This window comes from Sapajus apella, unplaced genomic scaffold (genome assembly GCF_009761245.1).
Source record: "Sapajus apella isolate SASKATOON/1434 unplaced genomic scaffold, GSC_monkey_1.0 scaffold17, whole genome shotgun sequence".
Classification (NCBI taxonomy): domain Eukaryota; kingdom Metazoa; phylum Chordata; class Mammalia; order Primates; family Cebidae; genus Sapajus; species Sapajus apella.
Genome location: NW_022436957.1, coordinates 17210620 through 17227287, shown reverse-complemented (window position 1 = coordinate 17227287; position 16668 = coordinate 17210620). Strand labels below are relative to the sequence as shown.

The 16668-nt window shown below is 31.5% G+C and overlaps 1 protein-coding gene across 8 annotated transcripts in view; it reads right to left on the bottom strand.

Moving 5' to 3' along the window:
• CNKSR2 (connector enhancer of kinase suppressor of Ras 2) overlaps positions 1–16668 on the bottom strand; it is a 292101-nt gene that overhangs the window by 122039 nt on the left and 153394 nt on the right. For 4 of the 8 annotated variants that reach the window (XR_004271141.1, XR_004271142.1, XM_032286106.1 and 1 more), the window contains exons 9-10: positions 14924–15070; positions 4456–4589 (exon numbers count right to left, since the gene is read on the bottom strand). Coding sequence is in view for 4 of the 8 variants with exons in the window: in XM_032286106.1 (XP_032141997.1) it covers positions 4456–4589; positions 14924–15070 (281 nt within the window). In the remaining 4 variants the exon portion in view is untranslated. The remainder of the gene's footprint in view (positions 1–4455; positions 4590–14923; positions 15071–16668) is intronic. The other 4 variants (XR_004271143.1, XR_004271144.1, XM_032286108.1 and 1 more) reach the window with 1 other exon arrangement.

Sequence of the window (16668 nt, the reverse complement as noted above, 5' to 3'; positions counted from 1 at the left end):
CATACATTAATTGCTTTCAGTATTCAAGACAGTAGGTATAATGCTAGTAAAGTTAACTTAAGTATATAGCTTTCTTCTGCCAGTTTACCTTAGCACATAAATTGCTTTTAGTGTTTAAGACAGTGGGTATAATGGTAGTAATGTGAACTTAAGTATAATGCTTTCTTCTGTCAGTTTACCTAATTGATTCTTGGTGGAAAATTGTACTGCTTAAAAACAAAAATGTGTTTAAGAACTACCATAAGGAGCACTGTGGCCTTAGGAATCAAATTAGCATGACATAAACTGGTATTATAAGAAATTCAAACACCATGTTATTAATTTAAAATAAAACTTAATAAAAAGAATTATTCTAGGTATTCACACTCTATGTATATCATTTAAGAGTAAAAAGACATGTTCCTAGAACTCATTCTAAATGGATATATAGAAATGTCATTACTCATTGATGCTTCTTGAGGAGATAAGATAAAATAATTTTTTAAAATATGGAGTTTAAGAATGGCATTTAGGGTGATGGCAAGATGATTTTTTTTATTCTATAAGAGTCTAGAAAAAAACATGTCTAATAATTTATGGGCTTGCTAAAACCTATTATTCATATACTGTAATAGGTAATTACGCCTAAATTAAGCCCATTTTGATAGAAATAGTCCATTTGTGATTCATTAAATTGAATCTTGTTTATTTTATGAAATGTTTCACTGATTACCTATGAACTTTTTGTCAGAAAAGCTTGTCTTCTAGAACATGACTATGCATGTAAATGCAACATTTCTTTTCTTGTGGACCATTAGTTATATTTCTTTCTCATTATTTGTTTCTGGTTACCCTAAACAGTGCCATGAATAAATGCTGTCAAACCAGAAAAACAATTTAATTTTATGTTAAGTGATAAGACTAAATACTTAAATTTATAGAATAAACTAAATTATAACAAAACAGATAAAAAGAACAAATTTTAAATTAATTCCTATTATATCTTGTAAAATGATGAGCTTATAAAAGTAATGTGAATTCTAAAATATGAGCCTCAGCCCAGCAAAAACCTGAATTTCTGTGTGTAAATGTTTAGAATAGGTTTGTCCAAATGAAGAAAACTATATACCCAGTATTTGAAATATGTAGAAAGTAGTAAACATCATTCTCCAGACTGACAATCAGTGAGTTTTCTTATCTGTTTAACCCATCACAAGGTGATGTTGCCATTTACATTACCATTTATTCTTTTATTTTCTAAAATAAAAGTATTGCTTATTACCAACATAAAACTATATAGACAGTTCTTAGGCAACATAAAGGAAATAAATATAAAATCCAGACAGAATTTTCTTTTGGCTTGCTGAAAACTTTTCCTGAACAAATTGCCTGGTACTTTCTGTTCCTGCTAGTCCACGATCAACAAGAAATTGATACTGCAACTACCCTGGATGCAGCCCTAACAAATTTGTGGCACTGGAGTAAGGTTATGCCTATCTGTAAATGGACAGATCTTGCACTATGAGGCTTGCGACATCAATGTTAATACAGCTGAAATCAGAGGGTGATTCAGTCCTATTAATACACCAGGCTATATTTATATGGAAACATCTTGAGGCAGAAAATTGAAAGGGATGGTATTTCCTACTCTATAATAATATGGAGGGACCTTTTATCAACAGGGTAGATTTTTTGAAACAAATCTATATAGAATGCAGTAAAATACTGCTGAATTAAGGAAAGTACCAAGCAAAAACAAACTTTTCAGTAGAATGAGTTGATACACGTATTGTGTATGTAAATGTGTGTAAGTATGTATGTGTTAATGTATATATTCATGTCATGAATCCCTGGAGAACTTAATGTGTTAACTCATTCTGATGTCAAGAATTTGTACACCTTAATGTTGTAAGTTTATGCACATAAATAGTAAATCTGTGCCTTTGCTCTAGAAAGGATTTAAGGAAGCATTACAAGAGCATTGCTTTACTGAACTTTATATTTAATAGCACACAGTACAGTTAATAACAGCTATTAGTACTTAAATGTCATAGTTGTTTGAATACCTATAAATTCTTCATTTTCATCACAGAAAAAGAAATTTGGTTAAGTATAGAAATGTACTATATATAATGATAATGAAACTGTGTATAGTCATAAGACATAAAATAAACATATTCATTTTACATACATGAGTGTTTTCTCTTTTAGAGAAAAAGGCACTTTTACAATACCCTTTTTCCCCTGGAATAAATGTGTTCAAAAAATTGTAACCACATGAAAAAAATTCTGCCTAACTTGAAAACTAGTCCTATCATTTTTCAAGTCCATTTATTTTTTGAGACTAGAGAGCCTTTATTACTTACAATCAAAATCAAACATATATGTTCATATACCACCAAAATGCCTATCCTGTATAAACGAAGTTTTTTAATATGGGGAAAAATGTTCAGAAGAATTAAACTAGGTCCACCAAATTCATCTTCAAAATGAGGAAATGGGAAAAAATTGCCAAGGCTGTATCTATAAAATAATCACGACTACAAAAAAGTTTTGACTGTTAACATCAAGCCAGAAAATGCAGACATTTATATAAGGCTGTGGTTCAAAGGGGCTTTGATGCATGCATTGTTCTGACTCCTATATTGAAAGATTTTATGACTGGGTAAGCAATAATTTAACTCAAAGTGTTATTTAGAATATTCTGTTAAATTATATACCGACCAACTAAGAATCATTATAGTGATACAGTAAACACTATGAATTTTACAGAAAAGTATGGAGCTTTCAAGCAATAGTGATAAAGCAAGGGTCCTTATGTCGATATTTCAATTTCACATTCTCTAGTATTTTTAAATAGCACCTTCAAGCTTTTTATTGACTTCAATTTATAGCCTTTATAATATGTTCACCACACTCAGAAGACGGAACTGGATCATTTTACCCTTTTGTTCTCTTAAGTGTATTTTAAATATTTTCTGTAGAGGAGACACTTTCTTTGTAACAAGTTCCTCCCTACCCAAGAGGAAAGAAAAGAATATTTTAAAACTACAGAGATCTGATAAAAATAATCTTTTGATGTCTGTCTGTACATGTAGCCCTCTGAAGTATAAGGCCTCTTAAATAATTATTTGCACTGAAATAAAAATCTTTCCAATTAAAATGTAAACCATAAAAAGTCACTTCCTGTTTGGAACACACATACTTTCATTGGTCCTCAAGTAAGAGTATGTGGAAAATCTCACACTGTCTTAAAATAATTAAAAGGCAACTTGCATTTTACTTAGATATTGGATCGATTTGTATATTTGCTTGCAAATTGAATACAAGATTGTAAATTATATATTATGTTTATGAAATGCCAGCTTAGTAAACTATATCTTATAAGCCATGTTCCAATGGCTATATTTAATTCTCAAAAATAAGAACTAAAATGTATATAAAATTGACTATAGTTTTGTTACTAGATGACAACACAGTATTTACAGAGAAACCATATTGCCAGGTAGCATTTAGATCATATAATGTTAGTAAACTATTATTTCTAATAGAATACAGATTTCCAAAACACTAAGTATACTAAATAATAATGAAAATTAAACACAAGGAGTTCAGTTCTTTTATATATGAAAGGAATTTAATACTAATTATGGCTTGAAAACAAGAGAACTTAAATTATTGTTTTTGAATGCAGAACTAATTTAAAAACTGAATCAAGTTTTTTGGTTAGTATTAATGATCCCCATTTAGTGCTAGTCCTTTTCCATAATTTTTGTATTTCACAAGGCTGGATATCAGAATGCTTTTAGAAAGAATGCATTGTGGCATAAAGCTGTATTCTTCCACATCTGCAAGGAATTTCAAATAAGCATCGATAAATGAAATAGAGATACAGTCTCAAGAAATATAGAAAATAGACATTAAGGGTAATTCATTCCCTTGTAAACTCTACTTCCTGAAAGAAACATTAATGAATTAATGAAATAAAAATTTCAGATACAGGATTATTAGGGGAAAAAAGACATTCTCCCTTGTCATCATTATCAAATAATATCTTCCTCATTACCTACATTTAAGAAAGCATAAAAGTTATCTACAGCTTTCTATATTAAAAAAAAAATGTATGAAATGCTTCAAAGTAACCTGAAATTTTCTGGGGCTTTTTAGCCAAGGAGCCTCACTTATTCTTTGTTTATTAAAATAAACCTAATTGTTATTTAATATTACTTTTTCTTTCCTATTATATGAGATAGTATAAGATACTTAATGCACAGCAAGTATTTATATACAAATCAGTTATTATTGTTGGCCAACATTCATTCTCTATAATGGGAATGATTCTTCAGAATGTGTTCAGAATTTCAAACTGAGAAAATATCCAAGGTGTTCCTTGAGAATTGACTTTGCAGTTTATATGCTGTTAGGTTTACCATTAGCTAGAAGCTGCCTAGGACAATGTAATAGGTAGTTTTATACCTGGGAATATATGGTTCTGCAGGAGGAGGAGGAATGTAGAGATCCTGGAGGGCAGAACTGTCTCTTTTGGTGGGTGTACTGATGGTGCTGGAAGGCGTGGCAACACTGCTTGTGGGACTTCTAGGTATAAGAGGCTGGTTAAAATGAAAAAGAAAATACATACGCACACAAACAACACACAAAACAACAACAACAACAACAACAACAACAACAATGACATAGTTATCATTTTAAAGTTATCTATTTCTGCAAAGTTTTTGAACTTGGCTGAAAAAAAGAAGCATGTTATTTAGTACATGGATATTCCTTCCAATCTTCAAAAACAAAAGTATGTTAAAGGTTTCCACTTCACTCCCAACTCACCGTATTCTATGGTATAAACACCTAAATGCTATTTATAAAGCAAAAATACCATGCAGCGTTTCATAATGCGAAGAATTATCTCACAGTTAGAAACTTATTTAAATTTAATTAACTTTGTCAGAATCCCACCTCTGAAAGAACAATAATGATGAGTAAGTCTGAAATATGAGAAAGCTATTTCATATTTTCTCCCAAAAAAGACAAACCATATTTCTACGTTAGTAAAACGTTACGGATGCTCAGAAAAGGTTACAAAAGTGGGAGTATGAAAGGCCAATACGAGAGTTTTTGCTAGAAAAATGTACTTTCTTTCTGTCAATATAAGCATAGCTGTCTTCTCAAAGCCATTTTATGGTACATCATCAAAGGTATGGTAATTAATTATGTAACATAATCATTTTACCTTTCACAGGCACATACATTTATATATCATTTAAAATAATCTTTAGTTGCATATATAGTTCTCATTTTCAGGCCTGTATTGAAGTATTAAATAGGAGGTTGTTTTCTTAAAAGTTAAGATAATATATATACTGAATTAAGCAGTACCTGAGGATGCATTAACTTAAGAGCACTCCCAATTCCAAGCTTCACAGCATTTGAAAATAATCTAGTGGTTTGTGAAATTATCCCAAAGTGAAACTAAAAGTCACAAATTTTTATGTTTATCTTACAGATCTTACTGATTAGCTATGTATACAATTAACATATTAAAATAAATATTTTAATGCAATCACAAACACAAAAATAATGATCACAAATGAACTGTATCTTCACATGACAAGATGTTGCCATTTTAGCCAGTATGAAAAGTCTCTTAGCATATTTATATGGACTCACAGTTCTATTATTTTAATATGCATTGCTAGACACTCAAAAAGTGGCATATTACAACTATTTTATATTGTGACAATACTTTTGTACAGATAAACAAAATGTGTTCAAAAAGTCAAGCATAAATACAATAGAGAATACATTGTACATCACTGGGGTAGGCTACATAATTTAGGACTCAGTTCATGGTTTTGACCTTCCCTGTTACACAGCTCACCTTAATAGCTTGAAATCACACATCCTACCAAATGACAGTTAAATTTTAATGTAGTGAAGTAGAAATTAAAGAAAGAGAGAGAGAAAGGGAAAAGGAATGATAATGTAATTTGGGAGTTTACAATATTCTATTTTAGATGGTATTTTTAAAAAGGTCACAAGTTTTACATGTTAATTGAAGAATTGTAAGATATGATAAAATTACACAATAAAGACTATTATGTTTTACTATGGTAATTTTGGAATAGGGTCCAGTTCAACTATGCCTGTCTTTTAGAAACAAAATTTGAGGCAATGGAAAACCCTGAGATTATATAGGTAATCAGGGGAGTCACCTGTACTGATCAATACCATAAATCCCAAGGAAATAAATAACTATTTTCTTTCTAAGGATGTATTTCATGCCTCTACAACAAATCCTTGAATGGCAGATTCAACAATACATACACACAGTCACTGTGATGTGACTCTGTTTATAACTGTTTTCCTCTCTGTCAGGACATCTTGGTTTTAAATACAGATGTTGCTAAACAATAAATCTGACCAAAATTTCATCATAATAGAAATGTAGCAAAGAAAACGTTCATTTAACAGAATATTATTTTCTAAATTCTTTTAAACAGATACACCGTGAGAGAAAAACTAATATTCAGTATGCTTTTTTAATGCTCATAGCTTTCTTACTTTAAAACATCCTAACACTGCAAATGAACTTAAAATCAAGTTCTAAAAACATAAGCATTTAAAAATAATAAAACTTAAATTTTTATTGTCTTTCCTCTCTTGGAGTCACTATTTCTAATTTGAGGACTTCTCTTCTTTACTTTTACCATCTACAGAACTAAAGATAATTTTTCCTGGTTAGTACCTACCCTTCTTCTCTCCAAACAAAAAAGAAGGGAGGGAAGGATGGAAGGAGGGAAGGAAGAAAAGGAAGGAAGGAAGGAAGGAAGGAAAAACGGAAGGAAGAAAGGTAGAAAGGAAGCAGGGAAGGAGGGAAGGTAGAAAGGAAGGAGGGAAGGAAGAAGGAAGGAAGGAAGGAAGGAAGGAAGGGAGGGAGGAAGGAAGGAAGGAAGGAAGGAAGGAAGGAAATAGTAGTAGTCAATGGTTAGAAGCATATTTTAAAATAGATACACCTGAAGTGTGAGGTAAAGACCAAAGAAATATTTTATTCTGCCTGAACTATTACCAGGATTGTCAACCTAGGGTACTTGTATCTTTCCCCTTCTAATTAATGTAATTATTAGCCCTCAATGTTCTTCAAGCTGCTATTACTCTAGGGTTCTATGTTTAGCAAACAGTTGCTATATGTTACCAGTTAATGTTATTAGCTAAATTAGCACATACATAGAGGGAAAGGACTCTTAAATATGCTTAAATACATAACAGGTTTGATTATACCAAGCTGGTTCAATTAATTGAATTGGTTGAAAAAAACCTAACATGTTACTTCAGAGAAAAAAGGAATTAGGCAATCCTATTGCTTAACTCATCTGGCTTGTTATTTTATTGACTGGTAAGTCACAGAAAGTATTTCAACTGGTTTATCATGGAAACACCATCTGGCTCATCAGTATGCCTTGTACCAAGTAAAGCTCATTGTAAATATTCAATATATTCAGTATATTTCTCTCTACTAATTGTGCAATTTTTAACAAGCTAATCCAAGCTAAAAAATAAACATTCTTTTTGAGAATCACATTTAAAAAACTAGACATTAAGCAATAGAAAAATAAAGTTTAGTAAAGTACAACCTTCATGGAAAAATAAAAATTAACTACTTAATCCAAAGGGGTCTTTGTGAAAATTTAAGATTATAGTCTCTTAAATAAAACATTTCTAACTTTAAACAAAAATTGAAAGAGTAAAAAATCAAATGACTAAATGAATGTAAAAGGTATTAAAGGACATTAGAAAGACAGGTGAAATTTGACTAAATCACATACAGAATAAATGATATAATTAGCTAAAATTATCAGTGAGAAACTCCTAGTTGTAACAAATGACATTAAAAATACATCTACCACCAATAGCCATTAACTTAAATGCACAGAAAGTAACAAATTTAGCTTCTCTCAACTCAAAACACAGAATTCTTTCAGCATTCAAGTTTTAATAGGCATATTCCTTAGATTGAAAAAAATCTAATGAGGAGGATATAATACAAAAAGACAGCTTCTCCTATCCTGGCAACATTCACTTATAATCATTTGTTTATAATACAGCATAAGAAAAGTATAGTTACTGTTTCACTACAAAGAAATTTCAATTTAAGAAAAAAGGTGGAATTACATTTTGACCTTCTCCTATATTGGCAAAATTTGAATGGGAAGAAAATTAGTAACTATCAACAATTATGTATAAAATACAAGGTGATTGCTTTAGGATTGCATCTTGTTATTGAAAGTAAACACGAAGCTTCAGTATAATTTGATCTTCTGTGGTATGTAATCAAGTATGACACAGATCCATTTTGATCCCATCCAAAGGGGTTTATTTTCTGGAAGGATCTTGTCATATCATTTAGCTTTCATTTCAATGGTCCTTGTGAGATGAAGCTCTCCTTCCACATATTCAATGAGGCTCCAACAGGGAAGACACATTTGCATGTATGTTGTGGCTCTTGTAAAAACAAGTCTATGAAAGATTTCTGAGGGCACAGGCATGCATCCCTTAAAATGTCCAAATCCTAAATAAAATGATCATATGTATCTCTTCAAACATACATGATAACCTTAGGTCAATTAATGATAACGTACTACTGTTAATTTGCTACTGTTAGAAATGTTCTACGTAAAACTTATACATATATTTTTTCATACTGTCAGTTTCAATGTATACTTTTAAACTGTGCCCCCAAATAGGGTATGGCACAAACTTTCCTCTTAATTATGAGCAATAACTTTAGCAATAATATCCTACTTATCCAGCTCAAACGTCACTGGAAGATTTTGATTGTTTTAAAATAAAATTTTGTAAGCTAAAGCTTTAAATCCTCTGATGGCTCAGGTCTCATTTTAAAACCCTGATTGCTGAGATCTTTTCTTTGTGTGCACATATGGAAGGTATTGGTGTACCTCTGAAATCGCTATAGTCTTAAAGACCATGAGAAAAGACTTCGATACTTAAGAAACTACATTTGATGTTGAGGTTTTACTCAAAACATTTTACATTTTAACATCTCTGGGCAAGCATATCTTAATTTAGTTGTCCCTCTTTCTAGCAAGTGACCCAGCTTTGATAGTGCTTGAATGAAACTAATGACATAAAGACAACTCCAATGCTAAATATTAAAACAGTGCATTACACATTTATGTAGTTATCTCTAAAGTTCACTAATGCCAAGATCAAACAGAACTTGCTTTGCTTCCAGGGGGCAAATACCCACTGAAACACAAATAATTGTATGAAGTATAAAACCTGGCCATTTATTTTATTCACTCTTGGGAATAAACACAGACTCAAATGGATCACAATACCCCATAATTCTAGCACAGAACATTCACGTAAGTCCTTACTCAGTTCAAACACATTTTAAATTCCCAACACTAGTAGAAGAACATTGTTTTATATTGACTCTTAATAATCTAAGCAAATGCTTCAAAGAAAATGTATTCTGAATTTTGGGTGGCAAGAATTCACATATAATTTTTTGTAGTTTCTTGACCATGTAAAGAAGGTTAGCTCTAATTTGGTAAATTATTGGGAATACTTTTTTTTTCTGGCCAAACTTTTCATAAGTAGTAAATTATTTGAAAAGAACTGAAGCAAGGGAAATGCATATATTTAAAATTCTCCCACTTTCAGTTCTTTCACAGCTTTTTCCAGAGTGTAAATTTATAAATACAAAAGGTTTGAGTCTCATTTTATAAGCATATAATTTTTCTTTCCTGTCAGAAACCAAGAAAACAAGTGTTTTTTCCGACCACAGATTTGATCAGGAAACCGTATCGACTTAGTTTGAAAAATACAGATATAAATGCCTAAAATATGTATTACTTATACAGCATATAACTAATAAAGACTTAAGAGTCACACATAAAATGGCTTTTACCATCAAATCATGAAATATTGCACATTGTATTGAGGCTGATACTAGTGTCTTTAATCCTGCATTGTCCAGTCTTATGGGCATAATTAAAGTACAACATTAATACTGGACTTACATTTTTTCAAATTATAGTAAAAGTCATTTTGGGGATGTTAACTAAAGAAAGAATAGACAATTTTTACATCATAGGTGATTATCTGTAGCCAGTATTAAAATCTTGAAAACATTTGGCTCAAAAATAAAAATGTGACTTAGGTCCTTTGACTGATTTGCTTAAACATTGGTGAACTAAAATTTGACAATTACTTGCAGCTATTTACTCATTCGAGTATGTAAAACATACAGTTGTTTCTGGCTCCCAGTCAGCAAAATTACATTTTTAGTTAAAAATTTATTTTCTTCTCTAGTGCCATATCTAACACTATTTCTTGCTCTCTTTAAAATATGCTTTTAAAACAAAACTCTCAGAAACATAAATTTTTCATCACTAAATTTTTAGTCACATCTACCTGCAACTTGAATATTAAATTTTGTTGTTAAACTTACGTATTTTGATTTTTCCAGAATGACTTTAACCATTCATATCTGTATATATTTGCAATCTAATGCAATCAACATTCTCCAGTTGTTACACCAGTTGATAGACAAAATCCACTACTATAACTCTTTTCTATTTATTTTCTGCTCAAAGTTATTTAAATATGCTGTAAAAATGGCGTCAAGGTAATGCTAAACAATAAAATTTAAATGGAAAAGCACAAAATCACAATATCATACAAGTTACTACAGTTTAGGAACCTAATTATAATGTTACAGCTTGATGTTATTTTATATAAAAATGTCTTGAACAATATATGTTATTATGTTGAGAATTCCAGCACTGATTTTAGTGATAATTTCTGAGATGCATTCTCACCTAAATAAATAAATAAATAAAGCTGGGTTCTTAAATGTTTTAAAAATCATTGATTCCCAGTGATGATTTCAAGGAACATTCTTGGCAGTGTCCAGATACTTCTCCTATACATATCTCACAAGAGGAAAAGACCACCACCCATCTATGCTCGTGGTCTACACATATTAATTTAAAACCACAAACATCTAAAAATATACCTTGAGGTTTATCCACAGTTCTCCAAGGTTTTTTTTTTTTTTTTCACCGAATTAGAAGAACTTGACGATAGGCAATCACCATGCTTATCAAAATGCAAGAAATTAGCAGAGTGTCACTAAAAAGATGTTTTGAAAAGCAGCTTTCAGAAAGCAAGGAATCCCTGGTTTGCTTTCTTAGAATAAAAGATTCTATCTCGGATGAGACATCTTTGCTTTTTACAAATGGGTGAAAATGATGACAAAATTAAAGCTTCCAGATATTATTAAATCTGCCTGTAGTGTCTGACAAAGAAATGTTTAATCCTTCCCTTCTATCACAAATTATTTGAGAAATCAGGAATTCATCAAAAGAGCTGCCAATTTAATGAAATGTACTAATGAAATTGTTCTGTGAGTATGAAGTTGAATTGCATGCTTTTGTTTAATTGGCTATAATTTCATGAGTGAATTTCAAAAGAAAATGCAAATCAAAATTCATCATTGTAGTTATTCAATATTGGAAGTCACTATACATTTTAGTATTTTTAGAAATAAAACTACTACTTTAATTAAAACATGTGATATTCTTTGACAGTTTTCTACCTTAGGGTAGATAAGCTTGTTTTATTTGTGTAGATAAAAACAATTACTTATAAGTTTAAAAAATAAGTATTCCTTATGTTAGGATAAAATTGTTTATTAAAAAGATACATGTATTAGTGCCTACCTCCATACTACACAAACTTTTCTATATTTTATCTAAAAATGCTGTCAGGTAAATTAAGCCTGGATAGTATTTTCAAAAAGATTAAATAGACATATTGAGTTAAATGCCACAGATTCTTTCCTTTCATATCCTGTATTTTAAATAATTATTGGTAGACTACTGGTATACCCTATGAAAAAAGAAATAGCCAAATTTCCATTTTTTCAAGTTTGAATGCTGAAGATTTATATTTGGATGAGTTGATGGACATTTTGGTTCCAGTGTATTTCTGCACATACCAGAAGCAAGAATACCATAAAATGGCACTTGTGTTTACAGAGAGGATTACTAAACTACGTTTAGCTGTTACGTTTCATATCTGAGGTAGTTCCTTAGGTACTAGGAAGAAAATGTGACCTCAGATAAAGTTATGATGTTATACAAAACTGACTTTAAGACCTTCTCATCGCACTTTAAGACCTTTAACTTTTTTCCCACTGGAGGCAGTGTACCTTCAACCTCCAGATCCTGGTACCTTGAGATTTTGTCCATCTTTTGTACCAAAATCTATAATTTATAAAAATTTTGACTAGTTTTCATTATGCTTTCAAGTGTCTTTGCATTTTAGCATAAGCCAGATCTTTAAGATTAATGCAGAATTCTGTAATGGTTCAATTTCAGGTCTTCGAAACAGGCTTCAGGGAGATTTGGTGGTGGTGTGGCATGTGAGAGGTATCCATTTTCCTTACTCCTAAGATCTTGTTTTAGCCACTAGAAAGTATTTAATTAACACCAATACTCTTTGCTCTGCTCTGTAAAAAGGCAACAACTGAAGCAATTCTCAAAATGTTAGAAGCCATCTCCCCTCCCCCAACCAATAGTATTATTTATCTATTGGTGGTTGACTTTGGCCAATAGATTTTAGGTAAAGCAAATTCAGCTGAAATGACAAATTTACAAAATGTCAATATATATAGCACTTATATAATGCTGATTTCCTCTTTTTCAGATTTCAGCATTTTGAAAAAGTAAATTTACAAATACACGCAACATAGCTGAATAAGCAATGAGGAATACAAATAATTAGTGATCTGATGAGGCACATTTCTCAGAATTTGGAATGGATCTAGAAATAGTCCCTTAAGAGTAAGGCACTTACAGTGTAAGGAATGGTATGAGGTAATTTTTAAAATTAAAATCCTTTTACTCTAGGTCTGAATACATACATCAAATGTATAAGTAACAAAAAAGTTGATCTTTCAATTATTTCAGCATTTTATATAAAAATGATTCTTAATTGGGTACTACCATTACCTTAACTCTCCACTTCAGTGTGCATAAAATAATATAACAGGGGAATAGATTATAAATGCCTGTGCTAGAGATACTCCCTCAGAGTGCATGGAGCAACAAGAAACTAGAATATATTTGGTGTTTAATGTGAAATATGAGGGACTAAAGAAGAGTTATTAAATTTCACCTCACATATACAGAGAAGAAAACCTAATGGCTGAAAGTTCAAGCCTCTTTTTCAGGGTTCCCACACCTTACACTTTGAAGGATCTTTGGGGAAGACATGGCAATAGGAAACTCCAGAGGGGAACACCAAAGCAAATTACAATGCAGTGAGAAAAAAAATGATGTAATGGGAAAGTCTGATCTACTCATCTATGACTTAGATAATGAGGCTAATACTGACCTCTGAACTGTAATGATCATCAAATATCTTTGATAATAAACATATATGCAAGTCAAATGGATTTGGACATATTAATACAGTTTTACATATATTAATTTGAAAAATAGACTCATATTAAAATTTTAAAGGCCTTAATGTTGACATATATATGCATTTTTGCATTACTTAAGTATAATGCCAACAGCCAGTAAGTAGTAATGTTTTAAACAATGAGAAATCGTCATAATCTATAAAGCCATTCATGTATAACAAAGAATTTGATTCTTAGGAAAAAAAATCTGTGAATAACAAAAGGTACTAACATAGAGCTCAATAACAATTTACATAGCCATGAAAACAATGCATTTCATATACTGCTTTCCTTTATAATATGACAACGGGTCATATTACAGTTCAATGGGCAATCTAATTTTTTTTAAATTAACTTCTAAGAGAAGGTAACAGTCTGTTATTTAAAAATGTAAGTTTTGTAAAGGACAAAAATTTCCTAAGTTTAAAGATTATATCCTGACTGAAATAGAAGAAAATGCATTATATTCTTGCCTTTCACCAATAAGAATCATATTTTTATGACTTTCAAGATAACTGTTAATAAATATGTTATCAATGTTAAGAGTAATGTTTCCTGCTGAAGAGTGATGTTTCACGCTGAAGAAAAATGCAAAAATTCTAATGCAACAATTTCCCTATTTAATGCCACCTTACGTGGTGGAAAGAGAAAAATGATCAGTCACGAGGAATGTACACGGTACATTTTTTTTAAGAGATGGAGTCTCTGTTTCCCAGGCTGGAGTGCAGTAGCATGATCATAGCTCACTGCAGCCTCAAACTCCTGGGCTCACGTGATCCTCCCACCTCAGCCGCCCAAGTAGCTGGGACTACAGGCACATACCACCATGCCCGGCTAATTTTTAAATTTTTTGTAGAGTGGGGGTTTTGCTATGTTGCCCAGCCTGGTCTTGAACTCCTGGCCTCAAGCGATTCACCCACCTCAGCCTCCAAAAGTGCTGGGGTTACAGATGTGAGCCACTGTGCCTAGCTTGTACTAGATACATTTTAATTACTAATATAAAATTTCATTTTCCTACTATTTATAAATTACTATTATTATTTTATGAATTGATTTCAAAAAAATTCTATAAGCTATCAATTAGCTTCTAAAAGAATATGTGGGTATAACATAAAATAGATCACATTATAAAAACGAAACATCTCATTTTCATTCTATCAATATTTCGGCATGAAATAAATTGTGACCTTTTGGAATTATGCTTTAAATGTTTACAAATTAAGGCAGAGTTGTTTTTCATTTGGGTTTTAGATACTCTCAGATTTCATCACAATTAAGCCTATTAGAATAGCTGTGAAGAGATCATTTCACAAACAACTTTTCAAAAGCATACAAGATTAATCCATATGCTGCTGAGATGAGGCACAATAAAGAAGCATTACTGAGATAATCTATGGCTAAAATGATGGTGTATGACTTATGATTAAGCTTCATTACCTGCAGAGCAAGGGGCTTCCATCTCATATTTTTCAGTAAAGCTGGTGCTGAGGTAAGCATGCTCTGAGGTCGCTTTTTCAAAGTTAAGATAACACCACTCGGGTCCTCTCGTAGTGCATTCACCAAATTTTTCAACTGCCACCCCACCTGGTAACCAGCAAAATCATTACAATAAAATTGAGGTACAGTATTCAAAGATTTAATGTTCTCCCCCTTTAATAAGATTAGTTAAAAAATCACATAATTGGTGTACCATCCTATCAATTTTCAGGAGATACATACTCAATAAAGAAATTTTATCTTTGAATTGATTAACCATGTTATTGCATTAGTCCATATCATTATGAGACAACATAATGGACATTTACCATGTCAAAGCAAAGACTGAAATGGTATCCTACCAATGGAGTAATTCAGAATGTAACAAAATTATGTCACCATTAGTGTTGCTCAGCTGCTAGGTCTAGATCCAAGCTCTGTTCACAAGTACGATTTAAAAACCTACATGCCTGAATACAAGGATTTGGCAATGTCCTGAGCTTATAAACTAAACCACATGCTTTCTCATCACCATCTTTTAGAGATAAGTGGTACAAGTGTCTCTAAATTAGACAGATATTTTACTACCAATAGCTGGTACTGACACACCAAGGCAACATTTTTATGCATGGACAATAGCAGCAATACAAAAAACCTTTTACCATGCTATAAAGACAGAACAAAAATAACAAGGTAATACTACTCCAATGGAGCAGCTATTGGAAATGTATTCCAAACAACCCTATAAACTTAAAATATAATGTGCTAAATTTAATGTAGCCATTCTATTTGATTATCACCTAAAAACATATTGTGTAATTAAACCAAAGTACTTGACAAATGTCTTGAAATCTGGCTCAACTATTACCCCTGTTAAATTACTTCACTCTGCATCCTTTTAAAATTCTGAACACAGAATAATTTTTGTTACTTTCCTTTCAAAATGGACTAGTGATGCAGTACCAGGCAACTGAAATCCTAGAAACTACGCTTTAAAGAAACACATTAAAATATCTATTATTCCAAAGTTTTTTTTAAGAAAGCATTTCACATTTAAAAGAACTTTTTATCCCAAACTCTAATGAATTATATTTTTCCAGGATGTGTTATATAAATACGCTAGGTCAAAATTTATCCTTTATTGCATGTAGGATTTAGCAAATGGTCTGAAAAGTGACACAGTTTCTTCCTAGGCATCCAAGTTAAAGAGAACTGGTGCCTTTTGTCTAATCATCATCATGTTTTTGCCTGGAAGATATCTGTTAAGCTGGAGAGAATGAGCAGTTCCACCGAAAGCAGCACACACCCCTAGTCTATGAAGAAGAGGTAATCTGGAATGCAGCTATTATAGAATAATAGGGACTTTGGTATATTTAATAAGCATTCATCTAAATTATAACCTCAACTATAGCTGAACTGAGTGTTGGTGAAATTAGAACAAACAAGAAGTGAGATGTTATAATGCTTAAAATCTCAGGGGGTCTCAGATATATATCAAAATGATCATTATGACACTTGGATAACCTGAATGAAAAAAAAAATCACGTTAATGTAGATCAACCACAGTAATGGAACTAGTCAAGTGCCTCACCTTACATGTAAGTGGGGGCTGTTATGTGCCCAAAGGTGTATTACATTGATTCTGATTCATCTGATAGCTATGTAGTATCCCTACAGCCAAGAATCAAAGCAAAGGGAGTACAAAT